Here is a 15,669-nt window from a genome sequence, read left to right as displayed (position 1 = left end):
CAATATGATAGTAATGGAAAGAAACAACAAAATGTTCATCGTTTTTTCGCCATTTAATTCTTTTTTGAAACGATGACGTAAACATGCATCACCTCTTCCATCTCACTACAGTATTACTAGTTGCCAAGATTCTTGGCTAGAGCAAACTTTTGGTTGGAACCACTATGGTATAGACTCTGTATGTTTACAGCACACATGGTCTATGTTTATTGGCTATGATGATGTTCAAAGTGATAGAAAATAGAAGAATTTATCAATTGGTTGATCGCAACACATAGTGGTGTACAGTGATGTCATTTTGATATGAAATTTGGCTCAACAGCTTTAAATGTCAAGTTTCTGCACGTACGTAACTATGTGTTGCGACCGACGAATTTAGTACTAATACTACAGAAAAGGCGGAGGACTTGTAGCAAGTCTACACTGCAGTATGAAAAAGACAAAGATTTTCTAGTTTTACACTCCCAGAGGCAAGCCTGTAATGGCCAAGAATTACGGTTTGGATTTCAAATAAACGATCATGATTTCTGCATCAGGACAGGTCGGTAAAGCAATATGGTAATAGTCGCAATTTTTATGTTGCATTTAATTTCATGCTTTGCATTCCAAATAGATGCTTCAAAAATAATTTATGTAAATATATTCCTTTTGCATATATGGGTCAGTGTAAAAGAGCTTAAAATCACAAATTTAAAAACAATTGAAGCTGTCCAAAATTGGTGAAGTGCAAAAAAACAAATTGCTCAAAATTTTCAATTTTTTAAAGTATTAATTGGAAATCTCCAGCGTCATCACACTGACCAAATTACATTCGGTCGGTGTGGTGGGGAGGACACTCACTGTTTGTCTTCAAGGTGTAAATGCCCCCAATTTATCAGCAATTTATCAGCAGATTGTTATATTTGACACTGCCTTGAAGTCTGAGATGACCATTTAAGGCAGATCAAGTTGCTAGGGTGGGCCTATATGGCATCTGAGAGGATCGTGCTTCTGCATTTTTTATTTTTGTTTGGGCGGTGGTGTTTTCTTTGAATCGTTGAATAAGCAAGGTTTGAGTTCATTGAACTCAGGGGTTATCAAGTAGAATGGATGGTAATTTAATGGCAAAGAAAAATATTGGTTGAATGCTTATTGCAGAGTATGATAGCAATATTGAGTTTCATTGAAGAAATATGGCCTTGCTCTTGTATTTGCCTTGTGTATCAGCGTTTCAGACATGCCAACTAGTACAGTTTCACCGTATTTTGTACAGTAAAACATACAAAATCGGTGATACGATCAACTCCCAAAAAATACGGTATTCAGTAATCTTGACCAAAATAATAAAAAGTCATGCCTCAAAAAGATAAACGGCTGCAGTAATAGAGAACCGATCTGAATTGACATCGTTTGACCTGTTGAATTGCATGGTAACATAGCTGTCATTTGATTGGTTGATATTTGTAAACATTGCATCAATCTGGCCTTGTCGACCAATCAGCATGCTTGTCTTAAAAAGTACTTCGGCATTGCAGATGCAAGCGCTATGCTGGTTCAATGCAACAAAGCACTCATGGTGTGTGTTTGTGTTTGACTTTTCGTTTGTGTGCGACACCAAAAATGTAAATAATGGCATCCAAAGATGGGAAGAAACCTGCAAGAAAACAATGTTTTAAAAGGATGAGTATGCTGTGAAATGGAATTTTATTGTTGTGAGGAATAGGAAAGACATTCACTGTGTAAGAAGCACAACACATAATTTGTAGAAAAGGTACAATTTTATAAAAATACGATTTTGGGGTGCAAAATACATTTTCAATCAATATCTGTAGAATGTGCCATTTCTGGATACTCTTTTACCTCAAACTAGAACAAAATTCTCAATGACCAGGTAACCTTGGAATGCTGATACTGGCCTGGCTGAGATGAAACATTATGTTGCCCACAGCATAGCGAGTCTGTAGGAATTACAGAAGCAGGTCCAAATTGTAACCCAAGTCAGTAATTGACACATCATAATGTGCAAAGTTGTTTGACAACTTAAGAGATGTAACATCATGGATGTGGCCTCTAAAACTGCTCTCAGAACCAGCTATGTGATACGGTTATGCCGTCAAAACAGAGCATTCTGACAGATAGACCTGATTCAAAGCTGGGAACAGTCTCCAATTGAAGATAAAAATGACATACCGACCAGCACATGACACTCGGTCCTAAATATGCCAAATGACACTCCAACTGATTAGTCATTGTCTTTAATGATATTTGCACATCCCAGTTCCAGCAGTGCAAGCTCTGCTCAGCTGATTCTAGCTCAAGGGTCTGCTGCGTAATATAGGGGCATTGACTTGGCACTCTGGTTTACGCCACTCATACCAGCTGTTCCTAGCCTGAAAGTAAGATGGAGTGCCCAATCTCTGATGATGGTTTAATTACATCTACCTCTGAGGGAAGCAGGATGGTTGAGATCCCCCCAAAACTGTTTAATCCAACAGTCTGGTCCTAAGTCCAGAGACCTCAGAGAATCAATTGATGCCTACCCAAGACAAGGAGATATGCAGCTCAAGAAAGACTTCCCAAGACACCTTTAAAGAGGCATTATATGGAATGCTCATCTGTATAAGGGTGAAATAAGGCTCGAAGGGGACTGCGCTGGTGCTCTACCAATGAATTACTTCTCATTTTCAATGTGCTACCGCACTAATGATCCATACAATTTTCTCCTGCCTCAAGTTCATCTTAAATCATTTTGAGGTAGAATCAAACATGAACTGATCAAAGGAAATCTCTTGTAAGGCAAGAAAAAAAAAAAAAAGATGTTTGCTTGCCCTCAACCGACCGACCCTAATTTTGGAAATCAGAAAAAAAAAATTTCTTTTCAAATTTTTGCATTCTGAATATGTAAAAAAAAGTATTTTAGAACTTGTGTTCAACATTTTAGTTGATTTATTTGACACCAAAATTGTCTGATTTTTCATATTTTGAGCCTTAATTTATACAAACAGTAAGAGTTTACTAGTAATTAAAAAAAAAAGAAATCCTGACCGACCGACCCAATTTTTAAAATTCATTTGAGGGCAAGCAAACAATTTTTTTTATTGACCTAATGGATTCAAATTAAGAAGACAGGTTTTCCTTGTATTATTTATTAGTGTTAACTCCATTTGAGGCTTATTGGTCAACTGTCTACTCTAACAGATAGACTCTATTTAATTGGTTTCACAAACCTACATATCATCAATTTCTTAATTGGAAAAATAAGACCGACCATCCAGATCAACCTTAATCCCAGCTCAGACCTTGGGCATTTTCACTTGCTATCAAACTGGTCAAATATTATCTGATTCACATCTCCACTCAAGAAAGAAAAAGCAATCATTATGGTTGCCCACATTCTACAAAGGTAATCCAGTTTTGTGATGATGAAAGAATAAATCACAAACCCAGGGCACATTTTGTCCAGTGGCATATTTCTGAATTGACTTTTAAACTATAAAATCCTGTGTATTGTGTTGTGATCATGCATTTTACACATCATTTTATAAATTCAAACATAGTGGTATCATGTGACCTGTTCCATCTAGATTTATTTATTTATTAACATCTTATTTAACCCTAACACCAAAAAAACCCACAAAATACCACAATAAAAAATGCTGCGCATGCATGAATCCCAGGGTCTGCGATGACGCAATCACCCTAAGTGTTATGTTATATGCTCACGGAATTGCTGCCCGGGCAGCGATAACCTATGTAGCTACCGGTCCGTGATCGTGTGGTTGGCATGCGGGGGTCAAAGGTTCAATCCCGGGGTGCCAAGTGACTTTTCTTCATCTTCTCTCCTTTTTTCAGTATCTTCTTTGACTTCTGATATCAAAAAGCAGGGTTCAGTGTTAGGGTTATACAGAGTAGTCTCATCAACACAAATAAGACTCATGTGTGTTAGAGGAGGTGGTTGAAATACAGGCTTTTTCTCCAATCTGAGATAGAAATACAAAGACATTATAATGTGTAGCTCACAATACAAAAGTGTTCATCCCAATAAAAAAAAAAGATTCAAACCCAAATTCTTACTTACCTTATCTTTAGTGTTTGCTGTGGGATTTGATAACTTCATAAGTAACTTAACTTCCTGCAAGTAATAAAATGAAGTCATAAGAAAGCTACAATAAGAGAATACAAACTTCAAAAGATTCATGAATTATATAAATTGCATGCATGCTCCTGAATAACAATGTTAATGATAAAGGTAAAAAATGCTTACGGTTTCAGCTGCAGGAGTTAATTTTTGGTATGTCAGCTTGCACCATTTTGATTGATAATCTCATCATACTAGCATGAATTGATAGTTAATCATACAAGTGGATTACAACAATCCCAATTTGCTAAGCATGTGTGTGTGAATACAAAAGTTCACTGACTGACCGGCTATTCATGCATGCTCGCTCACATACAGCGGAGATTTCTTACCATTCCCAGAATCCTTTGCAACATGATATGTCATCTCATTACTTCAAATGATGCTCTTATTACTTTGTTCAGGGTCCCTTTGTTTTCATTTTGAGAATAGACAGGCTAAACATGGATTGATAGTCAAGAAATAAACACATTTTGCAAGATCAGGGTGTGTTCTGTTCATTTCTTCATTATCGAACCATGTTGCACTAGATTTGTACAGAAAATTGAAATGCATTATGGGAAGGGTAAGATACCTTTTCTGGTTCACATCAACAGTCATGGGAATCTAGTGTGCATAATTTTATAATCTAACATCAGCTATATGTTTTTGGGGAAAAGGATATGTACCAGTATATCAAATTTCAGAAGTGTCTTTGGCCTTGAAAATCCAGGAAAGATTGGTACTTATATCAAATATTTTTACCATCCTTATATTATATAATATATGCTGTGGCTCTGGAAAATGAAAATTAAAAAAAAATTAGATTTACTCAATCCAGTGGGAATAACACGCAAAAAGCGGGCAATTTTACTAATAAGTGCGGGGGCTTTGAGACAAACTATTAAATTACGGTGGCCTAATTCTTTTTTTTTTGTGCTAAAAATAAGAAACTTGTCCATTGATTTAGCTTTTACAAAACTGATCATTCTACAGAGTGCTGTCTTCACTAGATAGCATTTTCAGTAGATGGCATGCTATCTGTAATTGTATTCAGCTGAAAGTAAGGAATCTTGTCAATCAATTTATCTTTGTAGAACACTGATGATATCTACAAGTGCTATCTTCAGTAGGTAGCGTGATATTTAGTTTTTTTTATTTTTGCTAAAAATAAGAAATCGGTCTATCGATTTAGCTTCAGCAAAACTGATCGTTCTACAGAGTGCTGTCTTCAGTAGATAGCATTTTCAGTAGATGGCATGTATCTATGTCAATCAATTTATCTTGAACACTGATATCTACCGAGTGCTATCTTCAGTAGATGTGCTATTTATTGTTCTTTTTTCCTTCTTAAAATAAGAAACTTGTCCATCGATTTAGCTTCTGCAACACTGATCGTTCTACAGAGTGCTGTCTTCAGTAGATAGCATGTTAAAGATGGCATGCTATCTATAATTGTATTCTATTGTTGCTGAAAATAAGGAATCTTGTCAATCAATTTAACACTGATATCTAAGAAGTGCTATCTTCAGTAGATAGTGTGCTTTATATCATGATTACAGTGACTTTAGCCGTGTGATAGTATACAAATATTAACTGTCTATGAGTGTGATGGTCGAATTATAATCACGAGGTGAAAGATGGAACAATACAGCTTACACCGTGATTATATTTCAACCATTACACTAATTTAAGACAGTTAATATTTGTTTTATATCACTCATGCACAAATTCTATTACTAAAATACTATTTAAGGTAGGAAATACATTTTTTCATCAACATAACACCATGTTTTGCGGTGATATACTTCACATTTTGGGACCCACCCTATAACTAAATCGGCGAGTCCAAGAGTCAGCGCCCGGCTTGGCGCCGGCGCACTACGGCAAAGCACATGATGGTAAAGACTATCACACGGAGTGGGTGATGGTAAAAATGGCAAATGGTAATCAACCAATGAACTGTCTAGAATTTATGTATGAGTGATATAATTTTTACTATCACATGTAGTTTTTTAGTTTTTACTATCACATGGCATGAACAGAAACCATGTGGTACCATGATATAAAACAAGTATTACATGCCAATATTCTTGTGATAGTAAAAATATATCATTCGGTCAAATTTTGACTGAATCAATTTAATTTCCTACAACACTGATGATATCTACCGAGTGCTATCTTCAGTAGATAGTGTGCTATTTATTCCTCTTTTTATGACATATTTTAGTAGATATCCACGAAAAAAGCTTATTTCCAAAGTCACAGTTGATTCCGATTTTGCTTTGCGAGTTATGCATGATTATGTGTATAGTGTAATTTCGATTTTACGATATTTTTGCTAAACAAATTTATCTGCCAGAACTTTTTTTGTACATCATTATGTAGCCAGAGCTTTCCAGTGGTATAAAAATCTCAACTTTTTTTGAGAAAAGTGGGGATGAGATCTTAGATCGCAAAATGCCCCGTTAAGTGTATGTACAACATTGTGATCTTATCTATTGAGTGACATGATATCTAGTAAGGGTTATATTCAGTACATGTAGATAGCAAGTTTTATCTTATGCAGAATAAATACAAGAATTTTTTGTCTTTTGATTTGGACGTATTTATTTTGTTTACGGAATGTTGTCTTCAGTAGATAGTGTACTATATTTAATGAAAGTAAGGAAACTGAGACTATCAAGTTGTTTGTATGCAAGGCGGCACTATTATATTTCTATTACTACATTGAGTTTGTTCATCCACTCTTACTTCATCCATGATAATCGTATTTTGATGCTGATTTTAGTAGCATCTTAACCATAATCCATTTGTAATTCTATCACATCTGTGACCAAGAATTGCGTCGTGTTCTCTGTAACTTAAGCCCTTCATTTGCCTCAACATGTCCATCTTTACCCATTCAAAGACCAACAAGAGGCTATTTTTGGCATGTAGGTTATTAAATTTTTCATGATTAAATTATCTACCCATTTGTTTCTTTGTAATTTATTGAATTTGGTAATCCACAAAATAATAATCATACTATTTTTAGTGAAATTTTAATTATGTATGCACCTGTGTGAGCATAAAGCATGAAAAATGAATGCAAAAGCAATGACCACATTATTGCAACAGCAGCGATACATATTAAATGACCCTGTCTTAAGATTACAGCGGATCCAATTGAATTTCATGAAGTACTTGAAAATCTAGTTTTAATGGCTTTGTAAGCTGTTGTGTTTTTTAATCCATTAAAAGAAACAAGTTGAAAGGCTTTTATAAAAACAAGAATGAGGTGTTAGGTTCTACAGCTTTGCATTATTGAACACATGTACATCGCAAGTAGGTTATTGGATTGTTAAAACATTGAGAGGCAATTTGCTTCTCAATTTGGAGTTAAAAAACAATGGTTTTCAGGGATGTATCAGGGGTGGGGAGGGTGCATACATACCCAGGTTGTCTGAAAAACTAAGGAAAATCATCTTATTTTGGACACATTTCAAGCATTCAGCACCGGGTGCGCCCAGAGTTCCCTGGGGCAGCTGGTTTAATATGCTCATGCCTTTGTAAAGAACCACATTGCAAGGTGTTAGGCTTTGGTGCATAAGGGTACAAGTTTAAGCCCTGGCAGTGTAGTGAGTTTGCTCTCATGGTAAAATTGAGTTGGCTTGAAATTATCCTGGACATATGCCAAATCCTAATCCTATCCCTAATCCTAACCACTCTTACTAAATCCTAATCCTAGCCATAAAAACATGCTAGATAATTTAAACACAAAATAAAACTGAGGAATGCCAAAGTACTGCTGCTTTAAACACTACATGACTGATACATGGTACATGAACTTCTAAATGTTGCATTTGTGGTGTAGTTTATGTGGTCTAAATAAATAAAGAGCAGGTGATGAAACTTGCATTTATGACCTTTTGGATGTGGCAATATTACTAAAGGAACTTTCGCATTCAACATTGGAGGCCCAGCTCAAGTATAGGATGGTCCTGATACATTTTGTGCAAGGTGTTTATTTTTGCATGCATTGTAGTTAATAAGTGACTTTCATAATTCAGAACTTAGTGATTGTGGTTAATATCTAGGTTGGATAAACCAATCGAAACTTGCACAGTGCTGCAATAATGGTGAACTTGTCACTTTGTAATAAATGTTTTGTTCTTGTGTCTTTCACATTGTTTGGTTTTGAAAATAACAAGCAATGCATGAGCTTGGTTAGAACTGTCAGTCTTTTAAATGGCAAGTAATATTCCCAGCGTGTCACATGACCATCAATGGAAGAAATGTGTTCTTTATCCCACCTTTGATGACCCCATATTACCCACAATGCAGGGCCATTCAGAAGTGTTTTAAACTAGACTGGTTACCGCACCATAGCTGAACCATGTGGCTTCGGCACTATATTGTTGTATTCCTGTCACCCGGGTGTCACACCTTCTTGGCATTTCAAGATAGAGACCCAAAATAGGAATATTTACCAGAGTCTTATGAGGAGCAGCACCCCAGGTGGGGAAAATTATTACACAGCCGTGGCGTTAGTCACGGCTGTGTCTTTTTTCTTACAGGTTCTTTCTTTCTTTCTTCTTTCTTCTTTCTGTCAACCATTACATTTGCTCTAGCACTCACATGCTTACATCGATTTTGACCTAACCTGGTCACAATGATCATTGACCGTGCCCCTACACGTCACATGAAACTTGTGGGGTCAAAGGTCACGCAGGGGTCATAGGGGTCAAAAACGTGATTTCAACTAAAAATGCATCTTCTACAGATTACGTGCGACAGTGACACCACTTGCACACATGCATTGTTATTAACCAGTGTCTATATGGTGTACACAGATTTGGGGTCAAAGGTCATTAAGGGGTCACTTCCGGTATAAAACGAAAAACCTTCACAAATTTTTATTAGCTAAGTAAAACATAGCGCAGTAACGGTATGTTCACATATGATCTGCAGTTACACAATGTATATGTGGTATTTTTTTTAATTGGGGTCAAAGCTCATTAAGGGGTCACTTCCGGTATAAAAAGAAATACCTTTAAAATGCATCTTCTTCCACAAATTATGTGGGACAGAGATGCCACTTGCACACATGCATTGTAATTACCCAGTGTCTATGGGGTGTACACAGATTTGGGGTCAAAGGTCATTAAGGGGCCACTTCGGTATAAATTGAAATATCTTCAAAAAAATTTATTAGCTAAGAAAAACATAGGAGAGTAATGGTATGTTCACACATGAATTGTGTTTAACCAATGTATATATGATATTTTTTTATTTGGGGTCAAAGGTCATTAAGGGGTCATTTCCGGTATAAAACGAATTACCTTTAAAATGCATCTTCTCCTACAAATTACTCAGGACAGTGATGCCACTTACACACATGCATTGTTATTACCCAGTGTTTATGGGGTGTACACAGATTTGGGGTCAAAGGTCATTAAGGGGTCACTTCCGGTCTGAGACGAAAAACTTTCAAAATGCCCCTTCTGCCACAAATAACATGTCAAAATAATGCCACGTGCACGCATACATTGACATTAGCCAATGCCTATGGGGTTTTCATATATTTTGGGGTCAAAGGTCATTAAGAGGTCACAACACGGCTGTGTTCGTGGTCTTAGACCACAGCTAAGTCTAGTTTCTATTATATTCTGTACTTTTTATCTTGTTCATTTGACTCCACTTGGAAGTCATGTCTTCTTGGTATTTCAAGATATAAAAAGGACCCACAATATAAATATTGGCCCAGGTCTGACAAGGAGTGTCATCCCGGTAGGAAAATTACTTTTATTCTATTCTTTACTTTTTTCTCTCTCATTTGACACCACTTGGGGTGTCATATCTTCTTGAGATTTCGAGATATGGAAAAGGACCCAAAATAGGAATATTGACCCGGGTATTATGAGGAGTGTCGCCCCTGGTGGGGAAAATAATTTTAATACATTCTTTGCTTCTTTCTCTTTCGTTTGATTCCACTTGGGGGATCATACCTCCTTGGCATTTGGAGATATATGAAAAGGCCCCAAAAATAAATATTGACCCAGGTCTTATAAGGAGTGTGACCCCCGGTGGGGAAATTATTTTTATTATATTCTTTACTTCGTTCTCTTTCATTTGACACCACTCGGGGGTACATACCTTCTTGGCATTTTGAGATATGAAAATGACACATATGAATATTGCCCAGGGCTTATTATGAGTGCCACCCCTGGGTGGGAAAATATTTTTATTTATTACCTCTTCCTCTTTCATTTGACACCACTTGGGGGTTCACACCTTTAAGTGGCATTTAAAGATATGCCCATTTCAGACCAACAGGTTGGTAAGGAAGTTAGTAAGTAAGTTAGTAAGTAACATACACTAATATAGCCTGATACCATTTCATGGTTCAGCAAAAATCTTGGCCAAGGCCAAGGTGAAGGTTATACAGTAAAGGTGTGCTTACAACAAGTGCAATCAAATGTGATATTCCACCTGGACCAGAAGGTTACACAATTTCTTAATGTCAGTGGTGTGTATCTAAGAGGGACTGTCCCTATTTTTGAGTGTCCAAAGTATATTATAACAGGGACAGTCCCTCTTTTTGAAAATGATACCAATTTAAGCATAGGAACAGACATATCAATGTCATGATTAAATGGCTACCCTGCACCATGCAGTGGGCAGTGTAATAAATTGTATTTAAATAAACAAATTTAATATTTATTCAGTACAGGGTGCGTTGTATGTAATATCGAGGGTAGATAAAAGATCGGAACTCACACAGTGTTTCAATAGCTGTGAGCTTGGCACTGTGTAAAAAATACTTATTGTCTGCATTTTCCTTTTTGGACATAGTATGCAGCAAAGTATTTGGTGAGTGTGGTTAAAGTTGTTGAAACTGTAAATGGCAAGTAATGTCATGGGAATTCCTAGCTAGTCGCATTTCATTCACATGGCCAGCAATAGAGGAAATGTGTTATTTATACCACCTATGATATCTCATTTATTACCCACAATGCACTTCGTTGATATAATATCAATATCGCTTACTTGTACCTAGAGCCTTCTTTGGATCATCATACATAAGAAATGCCATAAATAACAACTATTTATTTAGAGAATAAACAAGAGGAATTTTTATTTTGACTATCCTCTACCGTGTGATAGACGACAGGCAGGTCCAATATTTTGAGTATGGTTATTTGTACTGAGTACCCAACCCCCGGGCCAGTGCTGTAAGCTTCAGAGCCTATTTTTTCTGTCAAGGGGAAAATTCACCTTGTAACTTATTTACAAAAATTATGATTCTATGTTTCTCAAATGAATGAAGGGATGAATGGATGAATGAGAAGGAATTTCATTCTTCAAGAGAAATTAAGCCCTGCCAGAGCAGTTCTTCTGGGGTGAACCAAACCTTCAGGGAGTGAAATGTCCCTGATCATGTTAAGAAAATGTTGCCAGACAAATGATATCAACATTAGCTATAAGTCACTTGTCAAAATCACTGATTAATTTGATAACCAGGCAGGTTTGGTTCACCCCAGAAGAACTGCTCTGATGGGGCTTCCTCTTTAAACTGTCTGCTGTTATCTGATTTTTTAAAGAATCAACATTTGATTCACACAAATCTTTTTCCAATAATCTTTGCAACATTTGATTCTCTGATTTGTGATGAAATTCTAACTGTGATGTGTGCACTGCTTCATAATTAACTTGCATATTCTTAATTGTTTTTCATTATATTTGCATTAGCCATAGCAACAGAGATGTCAGTTTGGGATGGTGTGGTGGTTACACCCAGTGAGAAAGCTTACGAGCCTCCAACAGAAACCAAAGAGGAAGACAAGGATGAGGAGGAGGGAGATGAGAATGGTGATGAAGTGATGGAATCCCAAGACTCTTAGGTAAGCACCTCTTGATGTTCTGTGTAGAAGGGCATGAATGACGGGAATGTTCTGTGTATAAGGCTAATGAAAGTCAATGTTACGTTTGGCGTACACACCCGCGTTTGGATTTTGCCAATGATAAATCAACCTATTCCGAACTTGTGTAGGCCCTTCCATTTATAAGTGGTGCATATGCCTTCAAAAAGTGCGTCAAGTGTTGATGAAATGGCAGCTATTTTGTAAATAATGAAACCCTGCAAAATAATGAATAATGAAGAAGTCGCCTCATTGTGGTTTGAAAAAAATGTTACGCTAAACGTAACATTGACTTTCATTAGCCTAAGGGCATGAATGACGGGGATATAAGTATTGACTAATCAAGAGCAAGTGGCTAATTCCAGCATCGTCTCTTAAAGGAGTATTTCGTGATCCTAGCATCCTCTATTTATGTCATTTTTCATTAGATATCCACGAAAAAAACCTATTCCCAAAATTTCAGTTGATTCCGATTTTGCGTTAGCGAGTTATGCATGATTATGTGTATTACACTGCTCCATAGACAATGCGTTGTAATTTCGTTTTGGTGCACCAGAACGAAATTCAAATTTCACGATATCTTTGCTAAACGAATTAATCTGCAAGAAATATTTTGTACATAAACATTATGTAGCCAGAGGTTTCAAGTGATATAAAAATCTCCAACTTTTTTTGAGAAAAGTGCGGGGATGAGGATGTAACGAGGGCCAATCATTCGCTCATTCATGTTATGGCGTATTATAAAAGCGCAGTCTTGACGTCTGTTCTCAGTAAACTTATCATAGGCATCGTAGAACTGTAAGAAACCCTTTATACAGCTCTATGATAGGCACGCAACATGGTGTGCATGATTTGTTGGACACATGTGTAAAGAATGATTGCCCCTCATGAATATGCAAGATTCTTGTTGTATACAAAGTACAGGGACTTAACCGCTTGGTACACTATCTCTACCTCTTTAATCTATGAATATAAGTCATCCAGATATTGGCTCTTCATTTTGACTTGTACCACTTATGCCCCTGTCAGACTTTCATACCACTTGCTGCAGCAGCATGATGTATCGGCCAATGACAAGCCTTGATTGTGTCTGCTTGTCTGCATTGTGCATGTGTCACACCGCTCAGTGGCAAGTGGAACATAACCAGACGTTTCCTTTAATGTTTGATATTTTATTTATTTATGACTTCAGTTGAAAATGAAAGCTTCCTGATGCCATTCAGCCATAAAACCATGAAAATGAAACCAACTTTGTAATCCCATTAACACAATCCAATGAATAATCTATTTGGACGGGTTTATGCAAAGAAGTCCTATCTGCAATAGCTGCCCTATAGACATTTGGTAATGTCTCCATTCTGTATTGTACATTCTACATATCTAATATATGACATCTGGCAGCTATTGCAGATGGGTCCTTGTACTAACCCCTTGTATTATTTTCTAATCTTAGGCTAAAAATGCTATGTCTCAAAGCCCGCGCGCAGGTTCGTTTTTCTTAGCGCATCCATGTCAGCTGACAAAGCCAATTATTACTTTTTTAAAAATAATTTTTGCCATGAAATCATGAAATTCTGAGACATATCTTGAAAAAAATTTACTTGATTTGATAGTCTCATTGTTTAGTATAAAACAATTATAGGTTAATGAACATGTATTACTTGTTGGGAGATAAATTAGACAAAATAATACACTTGCGCTGATGTTGATGCGTCTAATGCACGAGCCCCGAAGGAGGGAGTGCATTAGACGCATCAACATCAGCGCAAGTCCATTATTTTGTCTAATTTCTTGAGCAACAAGTAATCTGCGTTCATTAACCTATTTCATACATGAGAAGAAAAAAACATGTGATTTTTGCTGTTTTAGTAACAAAATTATCACTAAAAATATTGGAAAACAAAACCAAATATAAATTCATCAACCCGCCCAAAAATGAATCAAGCCTACGCAACGCGAACGTGTGTGCAAGCACTGCGTGTAGTATGCGTAGTGCACAATATACACAATCAATGCATGGTTTGGATTTTTCTAACAATTGCTCTGATTGGTTCGTGCTATCTAAGAGTGTATGAATTGATATTTGTACTTTAAATGTGTAAATCAATTTTATTCTGTGTACTTTTGAACACTCAAAAATGACATCTTAGTTCAAAGTTTTAAAAAACCCTCATTTGGCATTTATTTTTTTAAACTGCCATGGGCTTAGCATTAGCATTATTTATTTTTAGCCTTACAAAAAGCATCACTTTCCTTTTGTACAATGATAAAATCAAAAATCAATAATGAATAGAAACAGAGCAAAATTACTGTCACTAGGATCCACAACATGCTCATCTGTAAGGGCACATTTCTTTAACCCCAATACAGTTGCACATTCATTGGATGACCTTTGAAAATTTGGGTACACAAACTCTACTCTGCAACTTAAGGTCAAATTTTGCTCTATGATTGTTTAATTGAGGTTATTGAATTATGGCATTGGGATGAGGCCATTGTGTATCATACTGTTTGCATGAAATGGAATGTTACCATGACGATTCTCTTGTGTGTAGATCGTAGATGGAAAAGCTTGGTTATTGAAAACAGTCACTTTAAGGGAGCCATATCCAGGCACTCAACATGCTCTCAAGCATGTTCCCTGGACGGATGCCCTTTCATGCTTTGTCACTGTCTCTTAATCCCCTATAGACTACTCCATTTTGTACTTTGTCTCTTCCTGACCATTCCAAGCCGCATCATTCATACTACATCGCCATCGTGCATCTTTTTTTAATGTTTTGGTGATTAAAAAAGCTTAATTCTAATTTAATTGGACAGGAAAGAGAGATAGAAATGACAAACTGATGTGACAGTGGTAAAATCAAAATATAATCCATTTGGGATATCTGTCCACAAGTAGACACAATGAACCACAATGGCCTCATCCCAATGGCATAGTTCAATAACCTCAACTAAACAATCATAGTGCAAAATTTGACCTCAAGTTGCAGAGTATGAATTTCTGTACCCATATTGTCAAAGGGCATCCAATGAATGTGCAACTGTATTGGGGTTAAAGAAATGTGCCTTTACAGATGAGTTTTTGTACCCAAAAGGTCATTCAATGAATGTACAAATGTATTGGGGTTAAATAATTGTGACTTGATAGACGGGCAAGTTGTGGATCCTATCAATTGAGACTTAGTTATCATTAATTCGTAACTTACTTTTGTCAAGATGTAGGGGAATGATAAAAAAATATGTTTACACAATGTGTGATTTTAGCATTTGGTTGTTACAAGCAGATGTAATAGTAAAACGTTGTCTTACAACACTTGGCGCCCCAGCCATTAGTCTAAAAACATTGAATGAATGAGATTAGCAACTAATTGGTTGCCATCTCACCTGCATCCAGATAGTGTGTTTTGAAGGCAAAGAGCATGAACTGATTGAATATGTCAAAGACAGTGATTTTGTGTCAGCTTGGGCGACATGTGTAGTTTGACAGACAAATTGTATTGAATGAAATCAAGGCTATCATTAAGTCTAGCTCTAGGTGATGCATGATGCACACATGCAAGGAGGTCCATAGTGCATACAAGTCTTCTTACATTCTAGGGACAGTATGTTCATTGCAAAAACTGTGAATAGGGCTTTCATGAAGATCTAGCCTATAGTCTCAAGTTT

At 36.5% G+C, this 15,669-nt stretch overlaps 1 protein-coding gene across 1 annotated transcript in view; it reads left to right on the top strand.

Moving 5' to 3' along the window:
* The window catches only part of LOC140142545 (interleukin enhancer-binding factor 2 homolog), a gene marked incomplete at its 5' end in the record, with an annotated part of 86,112 nt that overhangs the window by 55,982 nt on the left and 14,461 nt on the right, over positions 1–15,669 (top strand). The window contains 1 exon segment of the mRNA XM_072164540.1: positions 11,831–11,982. Coding sequence (XP_072020641.1) covers positions 11,831–11,982 — 152 coding nt within the window.

The sequence above is a fragment of the Amphiura filiformis genome, chromosome 20, assembly GCF_039555335.1.
Source record: "Amphiura filiformis chromosome 20, Afil_fr2py, whole genome shotgun sequence".
NCBI classification, from domain to species: domain Eukaryota; kingdom Metazoa; phylum Echinodermata; class Ophiuroidea; order Amphilepidida; family Amphiuridae; genus Amphiura; species Amphiura filiformis.
The sequence above is the reverse complement of the archived record's forward strand: the minus strand, read 5'-3'. Positions and strand labels throughout refer to the sequence as shown.